At 41.9% G+C, this 22,914-nt stretch overlaps 2 protein-coding genes across 11 annotated transcripts in view; one reads left to right on the plus strand and one right to left on the minus strand.

Moving 5' to 3' along the window:
* Positions 1-947: 947 nt before the first annotated feature.
* Positions 948-10,640, minus strand: SENP8 (SUMO peptidase family member, NEDD8 specific). The gene is made up of 2 exons (XM_081888791.1): positions 10,310-10,640; positions 948-1,979 (listed from the first exon to the last, which is right to left on the minus strand). Exon 2 carries the CDS (start codon positions 1,935-1,937, stop codon positions 1,302-1,304), a length of 636 nt encoding a protein of 211 aa, XP_081744917.1. The 5' UTR covers positions 1,938-1,979; positions 10,310-10,640; the 3' UTR covers positions 948-1,301.
* Positions 10,641-10,836: 196 nt separating this feature from the next.
* Positions 10,837-22,914, plus strand: part of MYO9A (myosin IXA) — a 174,924-nt gene continuing 162,846 nt past the window's right edge. For 6 of the 10 annotated variants that reach the window (XM_081888334.1, XM_081888337.1, XM_081888336.1 and 3 more), the window contains exon 1: positions 10,842-11,059. The gene's annotated coding sequence lies outside the window, so the exon portion shown is untranslated. Of the gene's footprint in view, positions 11,060-13,189; positions 13,272-22,914 lie in introns of all 10 variants that reach the window. The other 4 variants (XR_014162892.1, XM_081888342.1, XM_081888335.1 and 1 more) reach the window with 3 other exon arrangements.

Here is a 22,914-nt window from a genome sequence, read left to right on the forward strand (position 1 = left end):
TTCTAGGGATGCTTGCTCCAAGACCTTCTTTCTCCTCCTTCCTGTTATGTATGTATCCTGTGCATCCTTTGCTTATTTAAGGGAGCTACGAGAACAAAAGCCCCCATGATAAACCCGAACACAACTCTTTGAAGTGACAGTTCTCTTTATTTTTGGCTGCAGATTTTCCCAAACAGAGTAAAAGTCATCAGGCCTCCTCTCTACACATGTGCAATGAAAAAACGATTAAAGCTTTTCTGCCCCAACAGTGCCATCACACACTTGAATAATTGAAGAACTTGTTTGCTGTGTTTCCTCGTGCAGCATTAGGAAATAGGACGTGCGGCTAAGGCATCATTCCTTGGTAAATAGCAAAATAAATTAAAAGCTAGCAGGAAAAACAAACGATACAGCCATTTAGGCTCCACCACCCACCAGGGTATGCTATCCAACAGGACAGGTCCACTTACTTTTTTAAAGCAAAGCTGCATGTTTCACAGAAGGAAGCAATCCAATGTTACCCAGCAATAGAAGAGTTTCATATGCAGCTGAGGATAGTTCCCCTACCACCCCACTTATTGTTACTGGTGAAGATCAGCTGCAAGCAGGAGACACATCAAGAGGACTAATGAATCCATTGCTTCCTTTTGTTACCAGTATGCTGCTTTTCTAAGTTGCAGATTCCCAACTTACTCCCCACAAGGCATAGAGCAGAATGAAGCAAGGTGCTGTGCACTTGCTGTTGTAGTGGAAATCAAAGCCAATCACAGCAGAAACTACCGTATTTCTTGCCAGCAAGGTTTACAATATAGAAATTCTTTGTCATCATACTGATGTGTACAGTTTTCTCAAGGTAGCCAAAACATTTGATACAACAATCCTTATTCAGAAAAGCAGGAACAATATTTTGGGGAGTTCTGAAACAAGATGGCTGGTACCATTATAACATCTTATCTGACTTCTGATGGTTTCTGCATGAGTTTTGAAAGATGGCTGAAACAATTGAATAAAGGCAGAAATATACAATGTCACTGACATCACTGAAAATTGATCATACACAAAGAATTTGGGTGTGTTGTGAGAATTTTTTGGGATATTGGAAGGGGGTGGGATAAATGGCCAAAGCCAGAACTGCCCAACACTTCAGGGAAGACATGTAACTTTCCTACGACTCAGCTCTATTCTGATCAGCAGCAGAATAAGGCAGTGCAGAAACACAGAGGTAAATACATTCCTTCTGTTGGGAAAACCCTATGTACAAGCTTCCCTCCCCTCAGGCACTGAGAGCAAGACAAGAACAACAATAATTGGAGATTGGCAGGTCACTTCTGGGACAGCTTAGCAATGAGTTCCTTCCATTCTTCTCTCTTGCCTGTTATGTAGGAGGGAGTAAGGAGCTGAAGCACTGGCTCCTGCTGTCCCCGGAAAAATTCCTGACACAGAGCTTCTGTGTTACAGATTACGTACATCCCACAGTCATAGCTATTCTGCTGGGCAGGGGCCTTCTCCTCTACAAAGGCAACTTTGCCTTTCTTGCCGAGAAAGACCTCCAAATTCCCTGCTACCCGTCTGGCATGGGCAGAGTTGCTCCTGGTGTGGGAATCATAGTGAGCAAAGCGGTTTTTGTCTTGGAAGTAAACTAGTAGGCTCCAGTGTGTGCCGCCAGCAGCCTGGCTGGAGTTGTCGTTGATGGCCAGGAACACTATTTTCTTGTGGAGGAGGTTCAAAGGCTCTAGAAATAGGGCCAGCTCCTCTTGGCTGCTCGTGCACTTGATGAACTGAGCCACCTCGGGGCCAACGAAGCACACTTGATCGGAGAAGTCTTGGAACTGGTCGCTGGCAAAGTACTCAAAGGCAAACCCGATGATGTGGTCGTTGAGCCAGCAGGGAGGATCCAGCAACAAGACATCTGATTGTCTCAGCAAACTGTCCATGTAACTTAGGACAACAGGGTCCATTCTATCCAGGCAGACTCACGGCGGCCAGAGAAATACCAACGCCTAAAATAATCAAGGGTGAAAAGAACAGATTACTATTAAAATAGGTTGGGCTTTTCTCATTGCTGAAGACGACCAACTCAGTCATGGAATTGTGCCAGTTAACCTGCTGAGGGTCGTCTTAGCCTCCCTACGTGATTATGATCGCCACCAAACATCCCCCCCCCAAGTTTTCTGGCACATGCAGAAGAGGAAGAAACAGCATTTAGTCTCCCTGAATTAGGGAAAAGGTAAGAAACAGTGAGAGAAGAATCCTTTTCATACTCAAACCTGAGCACAGGTGAGGGAAGATCCCGTCCCCCTCTCAAATTCTGGGAGCTTGCTGGAGAGCTTGAGGGTACTGTACTGGACTACAGAGAAGGAACAAACAGCACAAGACTCTGCTGTTTCTTGCCTTCTCTAAACTTCTGCTTAAGTGGGACTGGATATGTGCAGTTAGGCATCCTTCTTATTAAAAGACCAGGGATTCTTTCCCCAACCATCATTTTTGTGGATGCTTGTAACTGATAAACATAAACAGGAGAACCAATTTGTTCAGCTACAACCAAAATAAAAGGGACAGGTTCACCTACAGTTGCCATATTTCAGCCTAATCTAACTTGCAGGGTTGTAGTGAGGATAGAAAAGGACATGTATATCACTTAAGGCTCTTTGGCAGAAAGGAGGAATAAAAACTTAAATAAACTACATACCAGAATAACAGACCAAAGAAACAAGCCTAAGTATTGCAAATAAGGCCATGTAAAACGGGTGGCGCTGTGATCTAAACCACTGAGCCTCTTGGGCTTGCCGATTGGAAGGTCGGCGGTTCAAATCCCCGCGACGGGTTGAGCTCCTGTTGCTTGGTCCCTGCTCCTGCCAACCTAGCAGTTCGAAAGCACATCAAAGTGCAAGTAGATAAATAGGTACTGCTCCGGCGGGAAGGTAAACGGCGTTTCTGTGCGCTGCTCTGGTTTCACCAGAAGCGGCTTAGTCATGCTGGCCACATGACCCAGAAAAAGTGTCTGCAGAAGCAGACAAACGCCGGTTCTCTCGGCCTTTAAAGCGAGATGAGCACCATAACCCCAGAATCGTTGGCAACTGGACTTAACTGTCAGGGGTCCTTTACCTTTACTGAACTATGTAAGTACCACAATACACCACTATAAGCAGTAACAACCCATTACAGTCCACGGGAGGGGATGAGGTGCAGCTTCTATTTTTAAGCCAATACTAGAATCTGCAAGGCTGTATATGTTTTGTGCCTAGTACCAGAGACACTACCTGTACACTTCCTCTAAGATGGACAAAAAGGCAAAAGCAGGGGAAAAGTCACAGGTATCAAACCACTTTAAAGTAAGTAGTTTTATGGCATAATTTACCAGCTAGATCTGAAGTAAGATATGATATAGTTGATGATGCACTGATTCAAATACCAACGCTTGCTTAAATAGAACACATCTACTTAGTCGATCACTAAGATGGCTCCTTTAAATATCCAAAATTATTTTTAAAACACAAGAGGACAGCCCATGGCACTATAGAATATACCCTAGCAAGTGATGGACTTATGATGCATGGTTTATTTAAAAACAATTCCAGAGAACTTTCCGCCTTTCTTCTAACAAACCCACTAGGCAGCAGGAGAGAAAAATTCCACAACCGCCTTCTCTTCTGTTCAATAGACTTTTTCAAGATTTGCCTTCAGGCTGCAACTAGACATTATGCCAGGCATGGGGCTGCTGCTGAAAATGACAGCCCCATGCAGAGTCTTCTCTCAAGAACATTTATGCACACTTACAGATACCTTTCCTCCATTTCTTCAGTTCCTGCCAAAGCTGCCAGTTGTATGGTGCAGGAATGAGGAAATGGTGGCATGCTGCCATGTGTAAATGTACCTAAGGAGTGCAGGACACATGGCTGCAGTTTTTAGCAACTGTCCTGTATCCAGTATAACTTCTAGTTCCATATTAACTGTGGCATCCAACATGCTCACGCTGCTTCTCTAAACTGAACTGTATTTCCAGATAAACTGGAAGGGATTCTGGAGTGCTCTCGTTATGAGTAAGGTTGGCAAGAGTGCAATAGGAAGTGAAAGCAGAAGCCAGGTAGGAAACAATAATCTGATATGCAGGGTGCTCCATGACAGGTGGTCTAACATCAACTGGACTTGAGAGCATATTTTTAATTACCAGTACTAATCAGCCCCAAATTAGCCCTGAAATCAGAGACTTGTAGAGTTCAACAGAGCTTACTGGAAAATTAATGTAGCCGTGAAATTATTTGAGGCTTCATGTTCTGTAAATATCAATTCTTTATCACCCAGGATCTGGTCCAGCCTTCTGAAAGCACAGCCTGCGCACTGCAAACACTGTCCCTCTGGCATGACTCAGTGCAAACCAGGGAGCACCCACCCAATTCAGCAGGAATGAAATCAAATGTGCTGGTTTATTTACTCATCAGGAAGGAAGTGGGACGCTTCTAACTGCAGTATAAATGATTATGGGACAAAGAAAAGTCAAATTTACCCACTACTTCTTCAGATGAACCAGTGAACCTTGTCAAGCTTTGTTAGGTCAAAAATTAAGCAATATCCTTTTAAGATCTGAACAAGGAAACTAAAGTGATATACCGTACATGAAACATACTGGATGCATATACCAGTGGGAGGGAAGATCTCCAGGGAACCATTTTTTTTTTTTTACTCTTTTAAGTGTCTAGAATTTTCCACGTATGTCAAAATGAAATGTCTTACCAACCAATGCACAAGGCACTGATCATTCCAGTTGAACGTTATCAAACATATAATAATAAAATATAAGGGGAGCAGTTACAGTTACCTAACACAACTTGACACTCAGCCAGCTCTATTCTTAATCATCCTTGAGATTCAAAATAAGAAAAAAGGCAGGGCTGGTTCTGATGTTTATGGAATTATCCTTTGGCTGCAAAACATCCTTTAATACACATGAGTAATCCTCAGAGTTTGCTAGCAGATAATACTGGAAACTACTGCTGGAGTCCTGAACTGCTGTGCCTTATGGAATCGAACACAAGACTATCTATTCTCAATTTCCCCCCTCCCAACCACTTGAAAATTGTGGAGGATCTTGGTGGATTACTCAATCATCTTTCTTAATGCTGAGTGCACATATTCACAGGTGAAAAACAACCCAAAGCAATCTCAGAGAAGGGGTGCTGACCTCACTGTTCTTTAACTCTCTTTGCAGGTGAGGATATGGGTTCCACTGAAAGTCCAAGTACCAGGTGGGTTAAAGGTCTGAGGCAGATGGCTGAGAGTTAATCCTGCAAAATTCCTCTTGTGCCTCTCCGCAGGCTGAGAGTTAGACCAACTTGATCGCCCTGTGGCTATGCACAGCTACTCAAAATCATCAGCAGAAACCCCGTTGCACCCTTAGCCACCAGGGATTCCACAGGTGGTTCAAATCACATGACTTCACTTAACGCTGGGGTTTAGTACTGACCGGTGGAAAGACAGGGCCAAGGGAAGGAATAGCTAATGTGTTCAGATGCTGGCTAACTTACTGACATCTAGCTGTCGTCCCCGCCCCCTCCACTCCTGCAGACCACCTGAGTGGAGCTCGTGGACCACTGGTGGTTTACAAACTACAGCTTGAGAACCCCTGTTCTAAAGAAAGCTGAACAAACAACCCATTTCACAAAAGAGGTTGTTTCCTAATTGCAGCCATAAGTGTAACTTTCAAGACAAGCTTTCAGTTTTCAAAATCCTTAGTTCTTATTCTCCCCGAGACCAGGCATTTTGCACTAGGAGAGGATCCCTTAATTCTACCACAGCCTGATTTTTGAACAAAATACTTCAGGAATATCTAATGGCAATGGTAGAGTACTTAAAGTCTAAAAAGTGATAGGATACAAACCCTTACCATTAATCCAAGATGTGACATTGTTATTATTACTATCATTATAAATAAGATGTGAGATGCCTGCTTGCCACTACATACCAATGAAAGATAAACTACACACATTTTTAAAAGCATTATCAATGCTATGTGTGTCTTGGCTGTGAAAACTGATGAGGGACACTGAGCAATGTGTGACGATCCAGAAATAGAAACATGAAAGCAATTAAGTCTTCCATGGATGCAAATATGTTGTCTTGGACCAGGCCCCAAGAAATAATTATCAACCTTACCAGTCTTCACAATTAAATAATCTACCATTTTCCAAGACGATTTGAAAGGGAACGTCCGGCATTGAATCCTAGAAGATTATGATTACAATCTCTTCTAATGTATGAGTAACCTTGAAATGCCATTATAATCTATTCCTGTGTCAAGTGTGGTGAAGAAGTCAAGTCAAGGAAGTTATTAGAGGCAAGAAGACTTCCTTCAGAAAATGGAAATCTTCCCTAAATTAGAAGAATAATTGAACTACAAATATGCACCCGCAAAAAGGTAAGCAGGTAATTAAGGATACAAAAATAGAATTTGATGACTATATTGCTAAGATCATTAAGACCAACAATAAAAATTAGTTAAAAACAACAGAAGCAGGAAACACTCTGGTGAGGTGGTTAGACTGCTGGACAAAAAGGAATTTAAAAGTTGTGCTGAAGGAGAATAAAGACATTGAAGAAAACCTGATGAATTATTTGCCCCTGCCTTACATCTTGTGGAGTATGAAGGGCAGATACCCGTACCTGAACTGACTTTTTGGAGGATGGGAGGCTGAAGAACTGAGGTAAATAGTGACGACAAAATAAATGAACTTCTAAACCTTATTGACAAATTAAAAATTAACAAGAATCACTCCTGGGATTTTGTCTTTTAACACTTGCTTATAAATGATTTAGAATTAGGGATGATCAGTAATGTAGCCAAGTTTGCTGACAACAGAATTTTAAAAATAAAGAGATTGCAGATTGCCCCTAAAGGATCCTTCCAATTTGAATGAATAGGCAATAACATGGCAAAGATGTTTCAATATAAAGTTAAGTGTAAAATGATACACACTGGGTCAAAAAGCTCCAATTTCACACACATGCTGATGGAGTCTGAGCTGGTGATGACTGGCCAGGAAAGGGATCTTGGTCATGTGGAGAGTCCAAAGAAAAAAATGCACCAGTGTGCAGCAGATATGAAAAAGGTTAATTCCAGGCTAGGGATTATTATGAAATGAATAAAAAACAAAACTGCCAATATTGTAATGCAATACAACTACGTCTCAAAAAAGGATATTGTAGATCTGGGAAAGATGCAGAAAAAGGCAACCAAGATAAAATGGGAGGTGGAGCAATTCCCATATGAGGAAATGAATATTTTGGGGGTTTTAGGTCAGAAGAAAGGTGCGAAAGGAGGAAAGATGTTAGAGATGTGAAATTATGCATGGTATGGAAAATGTAGATAGAGAGTTCTTCTCTGTCTCATGGTAGGAGATTCAGGTCAGACGGAAGAAAGGAAACCATTTAGAGGTTTTCTTACAATCAAGTGCTATGTACATTTTGTTAAAGAAAAATAAGTAGCACTTCACACGGCACATAGTTAACCTATAGAACTTGCCGCCACAAGATATGCTGATGGCCAATGGCCACAAACTTCAAAATTTAACCACCAGGCCTTGCACAGCTACAGAATTAATCTGCATTCTGTTCTTTGCTTAAACACCTGCAAACTCATGTTTACAGCAATGCAGTAGCTTTTCAGTTTTCTCCCAGAGCACATAACTGGCAGTCTTTTGCATACATTTGTTCCCAAAAGCAAAGAAGCACTGCTCATTCTATTAGCTGTTACTTGAAACCTCTTGACAGTGACTCACCATATAAATCCCACATCTAAAGAAAATCCTTGTTAAACACCAACTCAGTTTCCTGGGAGATGTGACAAAGCATATGGTATATGCTATAGAACGGAGAGGAAATGGAGCCTACAATTAGCAAGGGGGAAAGCATGCCAGGGGCTTTTTTAGGCCCAGCAAGTTTCCCACATGATGGCAAGGTAGAAATGTAATTGTTGATACCTAAAATTGAGCCTGGAACCTTCTCCAAACAAATCTTAGTTTCAAACACTGAGCTGTGGCCTCTTTCCTAACAGGTAGCTCTTACAATACTTCTGAAAGATGCTCAGGCCACACTCCCTCAGAAAACACAAGTTGATAGGCTGAGGGTGTTAGTAGGTCTACCTTTGTCTTTGGAGACTAAAGTATATTCTGTGGCAAGAAGTACCTTCATAAGTTGGGTTGAAAACACCGGTCATGGCCCTTGGGGACAGAGACAGCCTGGCCACAGTTAGCCATACTTTGGTAGCATCTCATTTGGACTACCATAATAAGCTGCCCTTGAAGACTGCTCAGAGACTGCAGATGGTTGAAAATGTGATGGTTAGATTGCTAAGTAGGGCCAACAGAAGGGAACATACCCCTCCAGTTTCAAAATGACGATATTTGCTCCCAGTCTGTTTCCATGAACAATCTAAAGTGCTGGCTTTAACCTTTTCCAGAGAGGTAATTATATTTGTTGGTTGCAGCAACAAAAAGGAAAAAATAAGTATTGTGACAAAGATTTAACAGATTTTATTACAGCATATGCTTTTAAGGACTAAAAGCCACTTCCTCAGTGAAAGTGCCACAAGACTCTTTGAGGTTCAAACCTATCCCAACTCTGTAAGTTAAGATGGGTGGTGAATGCAGAAATGACACCAGAGGAAGAAAAGCTCTGTTTTTCAGGGCTCTTTTTCAAATTTTGTATATAATACCATAACTACCAAGGGAATATGGCCCAACTCAGCAGAGCTTACTTCTGGATGTAACACAACCCTATAGGTGGTTGCTCAGATTAGTCTGTCACAGAAAAATACAAATCAAAAGTATTGTGTCACTTAAAGATTAAAATATTTATTATGGTACAAGTTTATACCACAACAAACTATTAACATGAAAAATGGGTGCTTCTCTCCTCTTCAATCCCACTGCTTGTTCATTGTTAAAAAACAAAACAAAACCATGAGTTCTGGCACCTTAAAATGCCAATAGATTTATTGTGAAAGTTAAAGAAATTGGAGTTCTTGTTGAATTACACTTTATATTGAAACTTTTGGCCAGAGCTCTTGGTATATCCTTTTTAGTGAATAGATTTATTGTGGCCTGTCAAGAGCATTTATATGCCATAAGAAGCTAATATCTAAGGATGTGATGCTAGTTATACTTCCTAGAGAGCAATGTGTAAGATTGCATTGCTAACTTCATAAGTGGGCCAACTTGATTATGTTTTTTTACTTCCATCTTTTTGTGCATTGCCAAATGAAATTTTGTGACATAATGTGTGACTTTCTTTAATGTCTCCTAAGCATGGCTTCTTAGGTTACCTTCAGTTTATTTAAGAAATGTAATGAGTTACAAGAGGTGCAGAAAATAACCAAAAATATATAGGGGCTGGAGCACCTCCCCTATTAGGAACAAGCACGATGTTGGGGGCCGTTTTCTATAGAAAAAAAAATGCAAATACGGAAGGACATGATCAAAAATTACACAAACCACTGCCACTAGAGGTAGTTAAACAAATTAATGAAGGGAATAAGTCTGTCAAGAGCTACTAATGAAAGCTATACAGAAGCTCCATTGTTTGGGAACAGAACCAGGAGAGGGCTATGCTTTTCTGAACATGCAAAAAATGGTCCTGTTTAGATAAGCCTACCAAGATGCTTAGAAAGTCGAGATAATTTTAAATCTGTTTCAGCATTTTAACTTTTGTATGCTCTAAAGTAGGGTTATGAAGTTTTCTTGATTTTACTGCTTTATCTTTTGCAAACAGCTCTGGAGGTTGAGTCAAGCGGCCTTTGACTGGATCTGGTACAGCGATTCCTAGGTCCATGGCCTGCACCAAAGCTAAAGTATCGCAGCAGCAGCAGCAACTAGGTAACATCACAAAATCCAATTGAAATGCAGACTGGCTGCGGCTACTTATGCACTGATATCTACGTAATGAACATTAGAAATACAGTTTCGTTATTGGCGGACATGAATCTATTCATGCAGGTTTCTGGAATGATTAAGTCAAACTTTATTTCATTTTGGAAACCAGCATCCTGGAGGCCAGGGGATCAAGCTCTGGCAGCGAAAGGCCACCCCACCCCCACCCCCGCCCGGCTGAGCGGAGGCTGCGACCACCGACCACGGTCCCTGACACCGAGGGACGGAGGGAAGCGCTGCCCAGAGGCCGGCGGGGGGAGGGGACCCTCGCGACCCACCGCCCACCAGCTCTCTCTCTATCGTCCTCCTCCTCCTCCATAATATTCTACCCCAGAGGCAGGATAACTCCACACGCGGCGGCGGCGCCGTCGCTCCCCACTGACACACCTCACGGAGGAAGAAGACCTTACCTGGCGCCGGCCTCATTCTCCTCACGACGCTCTCGCGGTGGCTGCGGGCGGCCGTAAAGCGCGGCGGGCTTAGCAACCGAAGGGCTGTCAAACAGGAAAGCAACTTCCCCTTCCCTTTCCGCGCGGTAGTGGCAAAAGGAAAGGGGAGCTCATTAACATACGGGACCAATGCGCCCCAGACTGTGGTGGTGTGGGGGGAGTGGGAGGCGCAGCTGCTCCGGCTCTTGCCGCTCGTGCGCCCCCTCCCTCGCCCGCCTTTGAGGTGCGTGGGCGGGGCTTAGCGAGCGGGTTGGGCTGGGGCGCGGCTGTGGGGAGGGAGAACGAGCCTCGCTCGCTCGCTCGTGCGCGCGCGCGACTTGGGCGTGTTCTCCTCACAGCTCGGCGGAGGAGGGGGCCCGAGAGGGAGCGAAGGGCGGGGATTGATGAGGGAAGACGAGGCGTGATTGGAGAGGAGGGCTTTGCGCGTGCCTTCGTGTGTGTCTGTGTGTGTGTGTGCGCGCGAGGGAGGGGGCGGGGGGCAGAGGAGCGAGGCGAAGCGGCGTCTCCCTCACAGAGCGGCGGAGGGTGGGGGCGAGGGAAGGGAGGCTGAGGAGCGCGGACGCGAGGCGGCAGCAGCAGCAGCAGGAGGAGGCGGAGACTGCGGCGCGGCGGTGCTGGCGGTCGTCGTCGTCGTCTTCCCCTCCCCGCCTCTCGCAGCCCGTGAGGGGGCACGATAAGCGGAGGGATGCGGCGGCCCCGCCCGACCCACAGGTGAGGCGCCTTCCTCTCATACCCCGGAGTCCCCGGGCTCCCAATCCTGCCGGGTTGGCGGCTCTTCCTTCCTTCCTTCTGCTCCTCTCAGTGCAGCCGGTTATGAGGCGGCGGGGGGCTTCCTTTCCCCTCACGGGCTTCCTTTCCCCTCACGGTCTCCGGTCGCCGCCTCGGCACCTGCGGCTGTGCTAGGCGGCCGCCTCTGCCGCCCCGATGCCTCCTGCTTCCTTCGTAACCTGACGGGCGGGAAGATAGGAAATGGTTGGGAGGAACGGGGGAGGGGAGGGGGGACCTAGTCCTAATCCTAATCCTGATTCTAATCCTGACGGAGCGGGTGGCTGGGCAGGTTTCTAGTCCCTTGCGTCCTAAGCGGGGTGGGAGGGAGCTGCGGGATGTTCATTCATTCCAGGGCATCGGTAGCCTTCCTTCTCCCTCTGCCTTCCGGCTTGCTGGTTCTGTCCACCGTCAGGGGCTCCCGGGTTCCTCGGCATGTTTCTCACGAAATGTATTTAAAAGATTCCTCCCCCAGCCCCCCTTCTAGATATTACCTTTTTTCCCCTTTGGAAACTGCTTGCAAGGTCATGGAGCCTTCTGCTTCGCTACCCACCCCCATCCCTGCGGTGTGGATGTAGTATGAGATCATCCATTTTTGGAACCCTGCTACAGTGTCTTGTATTTCTGGCACTGTTGGGGAAAAAAATGATGGTTGCTGTTGCATTGCATGTGTCTGGGGCTGAAATCTGGGCTACAGCTGCTCCATTGTGATCCAAATGAAAAGATTCCTGGCCAGGCTGGCTGATAAAAGAAAAACCAAAAACACTTTCTCCCTCTCCTACACGAGATAGAAGGGTCTTTTGCCTGCATCTCTTAAATTTCAGAATTCTCCACTTCCTTAAGACTTTGTCAGTGAAAACTTTTGTATTTCAGTTTTTTTCTTTTATTCTTTGCAGCTGTGTGTACTTGATAACAAAGCAACCTTTTCTTATACTTCAGTGTAATAGCAGGATTTCTGGAAGTAGCTATGACTCTTAGTTTAGTCTGTGGGTTTGCTGTGCAGTTAGAACACTGCAGTATGGAGACAAATCAGTACATTCTGTCACATCACTGCTAAGCAGTGTTGGACTGAAACATCACTGTAAGCTATAAAGGATGCACAGAATTTGTTGTGGGTATGTTTTCCTCAAGGGTATTTTCAACATGACTCTGCAGTGTGGATAGCATTGTATATAGAGCTTTTGGGCTTAAATGTAAAAATCCTTTAAAATGAAGCATCAAGTGTGAAAAGGTTTATATCCTGGGTTAGCCAGTGTTTGTTTTACTCTTTCAGTAATGACAAGCCATGCAATCCCCACTCTTTCTTGTGTCATGTTGTGCTTTTTTTCTAAGCCTTCTTAAAAGCAGGCTTTAGTGACTGGGTGTTTGGCAGCAGCATCAACAGAAAATTGGCTCAAAGCCGCCCTACCCCAGCCCACCCCAACCATTTCAGCAAGCTTCCCTTTTAATACACAAACACACACATTTCAGTCTGTGCACTCCACTGCTCTTGTACATAGTGTATTATGTCTCCTGACCCTTTCCCCCTAAAAACCCTTGATCAATTTTCTGCAGAAATGAAATTAACAAAGCTCCCTTTTAGAGGAGGGAAAATGGTTATACAGCAGTGTAGGAGAATGAATGTATTACTCTAAGGAACTTGCATGTGAGTCCTGCAAAGGTGAAAATTTAGCTCAGGATCACTTTGCAGGATGGTGTGGATTTTTTTTTTAAAGGAAGGGACCACAGCCTTTTCAAAGTTAAGCTCTTCTAAATCCATTCGAATTTGTGGAATTACTAAACAAGCATTTGACTTTCTTCCATCAATACCAACAGAATTGAAAAGTTATTAACTTTGGGTGGATTATGTTTAGCATTATTAAGCATGCAAGTCCATAAATAATCCAGAAAGAAGTACAAGCCTTCCATGGTAACATGCTATGGAAACAAGACCAAATAAATTATTTTGCTATTTGTCCTCAGATGTTGAAAATTTGTACAAAAACTAGAAATTGTCAGGCTCCTTAAAATGACTAGTCATGCTGAATGGCTTGCACACATTAAGCAAGATTTTTATACTTTTCTTTATCCAAACAGCTGGCCACCATGTGGTATCACAAACTGCTTTCTACGGTTCTCTCAATTCAGCCAGGCTTTCTTATGTGACATTGGCAATGAGGTAGGAGACTGTTGTTGAGAAACACAACTTGAAAGCCCCTTTGAGTACATAGAATTAGATGCACTTTGCTTTGGATCCTAGTCTCAGTTTTGTTGATTAGGAAAATTACCCAAGACTTACATAACAGGTCTGTACCGGCTGCATTTAATATTAAAGAGAGCCACATATAATTATGTACTGCTAGTATCTAGCAATGTATGTTTTACATAAATTTTATGTGATTTAGTTATCATGATGCAAAAATAAAAAACATACTTATTTTCATTCATTATATTTTCAACACAGCTGTTGAAAGTCCTTCAAATAAAATAAATACCTGCCTGTATAACTCCCCCAGTCCTTGCAGTAGCTCTGCTTTAGTAGATACTATTGAAAATGTTAGCTATAAATTGGTACCAAACCTACTGAACTCAGACAAAAGCTTTGTTAATTTTTAAATAAAGACAACCTATATTCCATATATGAAAAGTGAGGTTATAAAATTACATGGCAAGTTGTAGGAATCAGAAAAGGTAGATATGTTTTAAATGTGTACTTATTAGTATAATAAGCACAGAGTTACAAGCAAGCAGTTAATATTACTAACTGTTCATGGTTCAGGTATTTGATGCTACAATCAACTAAAAGAAGTTTCTCTGTTCATTTCATATGAATTTAATAACTGTATACCATACAGTGTTTTTGTATATGCCTGCTAAAGATAATAAAATGTGTAAATGAAACTTAATCAGCTGTGCAGTATACTAACCACAGCGACCATGTCACTAACAAGCACCACAGTGCATGAGAGCATCTGGTGTAACTTGTTTGGTTTTCATTTAATGTTGTTCATCACCTAAAAAATAGAAAAAAACTAAAGAAAGATAAGTTTGTCAACTGTATCTCCTTTACATGTGGCCAAAAGTCTTTATTCGCTGTATAGTTTGTGATGTCATACTTCACTGTTTAAAATCAAATTTGAGCATGGTTTGAGAAATATTTGCTGATATTTTGAAAATTATATATAGTAAGGTTTGTATTCATATAATTGTTTGGCTTTAGAAAAGCTTGAAAGCATTAGTTGATATCCAGCTAAGTCATACCTGGAATAGACTCATCAGGATCGATGGACTTAAGTAATTTAAGTTCCCTGATTTCAGTGTATCTTCTCCATGAATCAGCTGAATATCACCTTGTGTTTCAGTAGATATAGTAGTTTTTTCATGAAGTTATGCTTAGGAGGGTAACTTAGTATATTACTGTGGCTGTCTGGTTAAAATGTTGCAGTTTTTTATGACTTTATCATGAGAATTCATATTGATAATTCATATATATTTATGGAGTTTTGCTAATGTCTGCTCTTACAGTGTTATAGTATGGCAGCAACTTTAGGGAAAGTTGTGAAAGAATAGACATAGCAGCTAAAAATATTTACTTAACAGGAAATTGAGTGCTTTGTTTCATCTCTTGCTTTGACTAATGACAGTCACCCATCAGGTGGTTATTACACAACTAGACTTTAGTATCATTTTATCTTTGCTTCAGTTTTTACAAGAAATCTTAAGGATAGAAAGTGGCTTTTTGCTTCCCTGCCAAAGTTTATGTAATGGGGATTCTATACATATGTAATATTCTCATATACGGAGCACTGAGGCTGAGGTGCCAGATAGTAGACATGTACATCTTTATAAAGGGTCACAAAAGGTGCTTTGTCCTTAAAGATGAAAAGTTTTATTTATGCTTAACTTCCAGTTGTGTCTTACCATAAGTTGGTATTTGGTGTTAATATGAATGTAAGAAGATCCCTGCTATGTCAGATCAAAGGTCTATCTAGTCTAGTATTTTGTTCTCATGGTGGCCAACCAGATGCCTATGGGAAGTCCACAAGCTGAATACAACAGCGTTCTGCACACTTGTGAATCGCAGCAACTGGTGTTCAGAAGCATAGTTCCTCTGACAGTATCACCACCATGTCCAGTAGCCATTGATAGTCTAATAAGGCATGAATTTGTCCCAAATCTATTTTAAAATCCAAGTTGGAGGCCGTTAATGCATCTTATGGCAGTGACCTCTATAGCTTAACATTGTGCTGTGTAGAGAAATACCGTATTTTTCGCTCTATAAGACGCACCAGACCACAAGACGCACCTAATTTTTGGAGGAGGAAAACAAGAAAAAAAAATATTCTGAATCTCAGAAGCCAGAACAGCAAGAGGGATCACTGCACAGTGAAAACAGCACTCCCTCTTGCTGTTCTGGCTTCTGGGATAGCTGTGCAGCCTGCATTCGCTCCATAAGACGCACACACACCCCCTTACTTTTTAGGAGGGAAAAAGTGAGTCTTATAGAGGAAAAAATACGGTACCTCTCTTGATCTGTCCAACATTCAGCTCAATTGGATGGCCTTGATCCTGGGTTCTGGTATTAAAAGAGAGGAATAGAAATGTCTCCACTGCATGCATTTATTTTTTTACATCATCATGTCCCTGCTTAGATGCCTTTTTTAAAAACATAATTATCATCACTTTACACATGCTTACATTGAGTTGCTGTTTTAATGCCCATTCACTCAGTTTGGAGAGATGTTTTTCAAACTGCTTTCAATCCTTGCTTGTTTTTTACTATCCTGAACAATTTGGTGTTATGGGCAAACCTGACTACCACATTGATCACACCTAACTCTGGGTCATTTATGAAAAAGTTCAAAAGAACAGGACCCAATGCCAATTTTTGGGCTTACCTTTTTACATCCCTCTCTTGTAAGAACTGTCCATTTATTCCTGTTCTCTGCTTCCTGTTCCTTAACCAGATATTCATAAGATGACATCTCCTCTTATGCCATGACTGCTAAGGTTAATTGGGAGTCTTTAGTGAGGTGCTTTGTTGAATTTTCAAATTCTAGGCACACAAAGCAACTGATTCACCTTTATCTATATGCTTGCTGGCATTTTTAAAGAACTGCCAAATGTTTGTTAAGCAGGACTTACCTTGGTGGAAGCCATGCTCATTCTACCCTAGTAGAACTTGTTCTTCTATATCCTCGGTAATTGATTGATTTGATTTATTGTATTTCTATGCCAATTTTCATTCAAGTGAATCTCAAAGTGGCTTTAAAACAATAAATAACAGTAACATAGCAAAACATAATAGAACATTAAAAAATATAGCATAAATCAATAAATATAGCACAAATCAAAATATAACAGATCATCAACAAAACAATGATAATCTATAAAACACTTAGCAACTAAAAACTAAAAAATAAGCTAAACACACTTAACAACTAAAAACTAAAAAATAAGCTAAACACACTTAACAGCAAAAGTCATATTATATGATAAACAAATCAATACAGCATAAAACAATATTAACATTAACAAAATAGCAAAAACTACAAAAATAAGCTAAGCACTGTTAAGTTTATACACACACACTCCATGCCCCTATAGCTCATAATCTTTCACTCTGTTCAGTTCAGTTCATTGAAATACATTCAGTTCAGTGAAATACATAATACATGTTGTTAGGCCAATTCAGCCAGATGTTGCACTGGTTGGGGTCCTTGGGTAATGGGCCATGGTGGAGACTGGGGTTTTGGGGGGCTTATAAGTGGTAATGTGGATGTTGACTCTAGGTAGCATGCCTATGCACTGTTGATGAGGAACTTGCCCCTGTTGCTCTTAATAATCAGGAGCTCCATTCCGAAAAAAGTCTGAGATGAGCCTGTCCCTCTGGAGTAGCGAGCTTACGGCTGCACTCAGTGTAGAGGCTGTCCAGGAGGTCCAGCAGTACTGCCACGCTCAGGATAATCTTACTGTGCTACAACCCATCCACCAACAGCTGCTCCAATTTCCTCAGTTGCTCCTTGGCTGATGTGGTGGCAGAGGAGGCAGCTGCGGCTGCTGAGGGGAGCGAGTAGGGCAGCCAGCTGAGTCTACCATGCAGGAGGGATGGGCCACAATAAAGGCGGTGAGGGTGCCTCATCAGGGTTCTGGCAGCCTAGATGAGTTGCACCTTGATCTTGGCATCCAGGCTGCTGCCCATGGAAGGCGTAAAGCAGGGGTGTTGGCCAGCAGGGGTGGAGGATGAGATGTTAATTATTGGTGGGCTTCTTCTGGTTGTCGTCTGAAGTCAAATCCTTGGGCCAGTGCAAAAGCCAAGGTCCGGTAACAGTCCAAGGTCAAACACAGGGCAGTCCAGTGAATGATTAGGTTGCAGGATGAGGAGCTGGTGCAAGTATGTCATTCCAGTCCTTAATTCTATCCTTAATAATGTTTTCCACCAGTTTTCCCAAAAGATGTTGGAACAAGCCAGCTGGTCATTTCCTGGATTCCTTCTGGGATCCCTTTTTAAAAATCAGTACTACATTGGCTGCTTTCCAGTCCTCAGATACAGAGGGTGATCTTAGTGACAAGTTACATTTTTTTGTTAGAAGATCAGCAATTTCATATTTGAGTTAAGAACTCTCTAAATCTATCAGTTTGTTGGTTTTTAATTCATCAGTAAGGCCTATAATTTCATTTCTTATCACTATTTTTTGCCTCAGTTCTCACACTCCTTTCCTCAGGAAGTTAGTTAAGGCACAGGAGTCTGCCTTATACCTGCCACTGTGGACAAATGCTAATAATTTTGCTTCTCAGCAGTCCCCCCCCCCCCAGCACACCTTTGACTCCCTTGTTGCCCAGAGGTCCAACTGCTTCTCTAGTCAGGTGTTGTTGTGTTTTTTTTGCTTCTAGCATGTTACTTTCCAATCACAATTTTCTTGATCATATTTTTTTAAAAACGTTTAGCAATGTACTCAAAAACCATTGTTTTTACTTTCCTCATTGGCTGCTGGCATTTATTTTGCCAAAGATTTGAGTTCCTTTTTGTTCTCCTTTGTATGAGATATCCATTTTCTGAAGCTTCTTGCATCCTTTTAACCCTGGGGGTACCTTTCCTATATATTCAAACTGAGCTTCTGTTATTGTGGTTTTCAAAAAAAGCATTCTGAATATATTTGTCTTTTCCGCTTTTCACTTTCAACTTTCTTATCACTTCCCTCATTTTTTTGGAATTTCTCCTTTTGAAGTCAAATTTTGCTGTTTAAGACTGCCTTCAAAATTGTTAATTTACATATGTTGAATTTGATGGCATTATGGTCACTGTTCCTCATACCAGGTCTTGGGATTCATGGTCCTTCTGGTCAGTTTTATAATCTTCTAGGCATATTCTTTTAGGGTACCGATCTCTGAGTGAAATACATATTTACCCAATATTTGTGAGAGTAACAGAAGTCACTCATTAAAGCATCCGTTGGATGTATCCCTGATTTCATTATCTATATCAAGGTCACCCTGGGGATTTTGGTCAGGAGCGTGACAGTATGACTCCAATAGTGAATTACTGTCAGAGGCTAATACTACTGCCCATAGTGATTCCTGTCGAAGATTCTTCTCCTTCTCCTATTTCTAGTTTGCTGGACTCCTCTGACCTCTTTGATGTATGCAGTACCGCCACCACCAGTGTTATTTCCTCTGTTCTTCATATAGTTTGTATTCAGAGATAATAATGTCCCACTATTTTCCATTCCAGCCACTATATCTATACTCTGGTTTAAGACCAAGCATGGCACCTTAACCCTCTTGACATAGAGGCTTCAGCATCAGCATAGAAACACATATTGAAGACTGTGTGCCTTAAAATGTGTTTGATGTGTGAATTTTGCTATAGGGCCCCTTGGCCCTTTTGAATTGCTATCATGTGCCCTGCACTTTCAATGCCTAGTTCTACCCCTTCCCTGTTTTTGATAGTCATAAATGTTTTCACTCTTATCCCTTAGAAGCTGTGTGTGGAATTCACCATGTGAATTTTGCGCCTGACTATCGGCCACTTGCAACCAAGTGAAAATGCCTGGGCACCAGGATGGCACCTGATGTACTCACCATCTGGAGGTGCATGCCTGGGAATCCTTGGATCTTGCCTGTTTTCACACACTAACAACACATCCTTTAGAATTCCATCTGTGATATTTTATTTGCGCGATCAGACTGAATTTCAGGAACCAAAAAGTCATATTGAATGATTTTTGTGCCATCTTACCCCAGAATGGCAGCTAGACATTCCATTTTGGCGATTGTAGGTGCAAAATGTGTCTGGCGTCTTGTGAATTTTGAATGCTGCTTCTAACAACGCTACCCCAGTTAGTATCCTTAGTGAGAGGACATTGCTCAGCCCCCAAGGAATGGGTCTCTTGTAGGGGATCATTTCCCTCTTTCTCAGAGTGATGCCCTTCTTCCTTGAGACTCTGGTTTTTCATGACATTGGAGGAGCTGTCAGTGGTGTGAGATGCCACTATCACATCCTTGAAGGCTTCATCCACCAACCTCTTTGAGCTTTTCCAGGTCAGCCACCTTGGCCTCTAGAGAACAAACATATTTCCTGAGAACTAGAAGCTCATTGCATTGGGCACACTCCTGACTTCTGCCCGGTAGGCAGATAGGTTTGTTAGGTGATGTGCTGTGCAGTACTCTGGATAGCCCTCACACCTTTACTGGCTTTATTCCTGCACTTGTTGTTTCCTTTGGAGTCTGGGATTTGTTTGGTTAAAATAGAAGGGTGAGAGTCATCTGCCCTGGCCTATTTGCTTGGCTTCTGAGCTCCCAAGCTGCAAAACTTGCTTGTTTTGTCACTAGGGCCAATTCACTTTGTCAGCTGAAGCTCCCCTCTTGCTTGTAAAATAATCTAGAACATTATTTTCTTATTAAGCACAGATGTGTGTATTGGGCTCCTCCTTTCACAAAATATAGTATTTAAATAAATATGGTATGTGATATTTTTTTCTTTTTCTTTTTCAAAAAAAAGTTAAGGTTTTGACATGGCAATAAAAGGTAGCTTGGAAAGAGACTGAATTCCTTTCTTCCAGTTTACAGCGTCAAGTGATTTTACAGCATGTTGAGGTTCTGTTTCTGAAATCACTGAAGCAACTGCAATATCTATTAAATAGCAAAATATTTATTTTAAGGTAGATTAAAAGTTAATTTAAGTACTTTTGAGTATATTTCAAGTATATTTTTTTTAAGTTTCTGTAATTAGTATTCACAATTTTTTCAAATATGTTTCCTTTCAAAACTCTTGTTTAGAGAGGACTGTAATCTGTCTGTCTGCCAGCTGGCCATCCCAGCACTTGGACAGTCTTTCCTGAATAGAGGCAATGGCTGCCTCTTCCTCGAGCCATAGAGTGGGGGGGGGGGGGTTTACATACACTTCCCACAATTATAGTTTCCCCTTTCCTCTGTGTACTAAAAAGTCTTTAGTGATGCCAGCCCAGCATGCCTACTAGCCAAGTCCTGTCCCACCTGCTGCAGAGATTATCTGTTAATAGTGGAAGATGAGATGAGATGGATAAATGCTTCCTTGGCTTGTGTTTGTATTTGGAAGAGTGGGACTGCAATCTAAAATACAGTGGTACCTTGGTTTATGAGGCAGGTGAGACCCCTGGGGACTGCAGGTCTGCCCGAGCTCTGAAGCCTCTAGTCCCCATTTCTCCAGAGGCACAGACGCCAAGACACTCCCCTCCCTCTGCTTAAAGACCCATACAAAATGTGCGCTTTCCTGCCCAGATCCTAGAACTGGCAACTCTTCTCAGATATATTTAAGCACATGCTGGGTTTTGCTCAAAATTTGAGTTTTCCGAAATATAACCCTACAATGTAATAAACTTATAGTTTCTGTTTTGTGAAGAATAGTTAGACCTCTGTATGTACTGGAATAGCATTTAAAGACCTCCAGTAAATAAGGAAGTGAAGAGTGCTGGCAGAATCCCAAGTACCTGCCTTCCTGGTCTCCTAAAAATATGGTGCTGACATTGAGGAAACTGAATAATATATTTAACTATGTACATGGGTAGTGGTTTTATAGGGTAGTGCTAGCATCCAAGCATTAAGTATTTTTTCCAGTGTTGAATGAAATTATGTGTAGCTGTGACCCATTCTGCCAAGTTAAATGGCTCTTTGATTATTACTAAAGAATTGGTGATGAAGATTAAAAAGCAAATATTTTCAGAAACTAAATTAATTTGAAGTTTCTTTTTACTTTGTATTTTATTTTCATTCCCAGTTACAGAAATAGACACAGATTTTCTGTTTCACAAACAAACCTTTGGTTCTCTCATTATTGCCCATGAAAATCCTTGTCTATGAGGGGCAAAGCACAGGGCAGCTGTTAAATATTTTCCAAATCAAGTGAACTTGCAACACCAGTAGAGGAAACCAGTCTGTATTACATTTTCTAGAGGAAGAATTTGCAAATGGCTGTTGCCATTCCAAGACACAAATATATGCAGTGGAGTCTACAGTCATTAAAACAAGTGGGAAATTTGCTGCAAGTTAGGCAAGCCCGAGTCTGAGGAAGATAATGTGGCAAAGTTTTCTCTTTTAAAAGTGCCCTTTTATACTTTTATATTTTTTATATATTGCTAATGATCTGTAAACTAGGTTACTCATCCTTAGGATAGCGTACTGAGTAAAGATCAGTGTTAATTTTTGATAAAAGTATATAGACTTTGGACATACATTAGTTATTGTAAGTACGTAATTAGTAAAATTGAGGTTGTTTCAAACTGTGGACATGATCCCTTTGCCAGATGCATCTGCTTTATAGGAGTTGAAATAGGGTAGGAAAATACTTTAAAAAAATGTATTAAAATGCTATTTGAGAATGAAAATGCATACATTACCTGATGTGCTGCTATAGGTACCCTTTGTCCCAGGAGGTATAAGTCTCTTACCAAAACACCCACCAATGAAGGCAGGCTGAGGGCTACAGCACAGTCCAAACACAGTAAGATCAGACATAGATAATTTGTCTAGATCTAAAACAAGGCCCAGAGGCAAGATCAGGCAACTACCCAAGTTTAGTATCACAGAGAGTTCAGAGAACATACAACACAGCAAGGGGGGGGGGGCATTAGAATCGGGAACAAAGATTCAGAGACCTGTGGTGTTCCCAGAAACTGGAAAACTCAAGAAGAGAAACCTTATATGCTCTGGTTCCTAGACCCCACTCTGACCACAGCTGCTGCTGGTGGAAATGTTTCAAGGATTGCTTACTTATGGGCTGTGCAGTGACTCTGGAGCAACAGAGACATGCTATGCATGTCATTGCTCTTCAGCCTGAACTTGGGTGCTAGTGTTCCTGAGGACTGGAGGGTGGTTCTGCTCCTCTTCTCCAAGGATTCTTCATCAGGTCTCTCCACAGAAGCCTGTTTAGGGACGTCTTCGGCAAGCAGGGCACCAGGCACCTTTTGCGCCTAAAGATGCTCCATTTGCTAGCACCTCAAAAAGTCTGGGTTTCATTTTTTGTGCCTGGCTGACACTTGGGGATTACTGAAATGTACATACTTTGAAGCCTTGAAGCATATGTTAAGGATAGACAATATGTTAAGAAGTCTAACAATAAAGAGTAGAGTGTTTTGAAAACTGAAGTATGACACTAATATTTTTATTGGCAACACCAACTTAAACATGCATTAACAATTTCTGCTAAAATGTGGTATTAACAATGTGTCATGTGAATTGCTTATTAATTCATGCATATCAGAATAATAATAATGTTGCAGGTGGCGCTGTGGGTTAAAGCCTCAGCGCCTAGGACTTGCCGATCGAAAGGTCGGCGGTTCGAATCC

The sequence above is a fragment of the Podarcis melisellensis genome (genome assembly GCF_964234715.1).
Source record: "Podarcis melisellensis genome assembly, chromosome: 14".
Lineage (NCBI taxonomy): Eukaryota > Metazoa > Chordata > Lepidosauria > Squamata > Lacertidae > Podarcis > Podarcis melisellensis.

Excerpts from the sequence above, each read along its gene's own strand:
- SENP8 (XM_081888791.1), bottom strand. The coding sequence starts at position 1,937 with ATGGACCCTGTTGTCCTAAGTTACATGGACAGTTTGCTGAGACAATCA.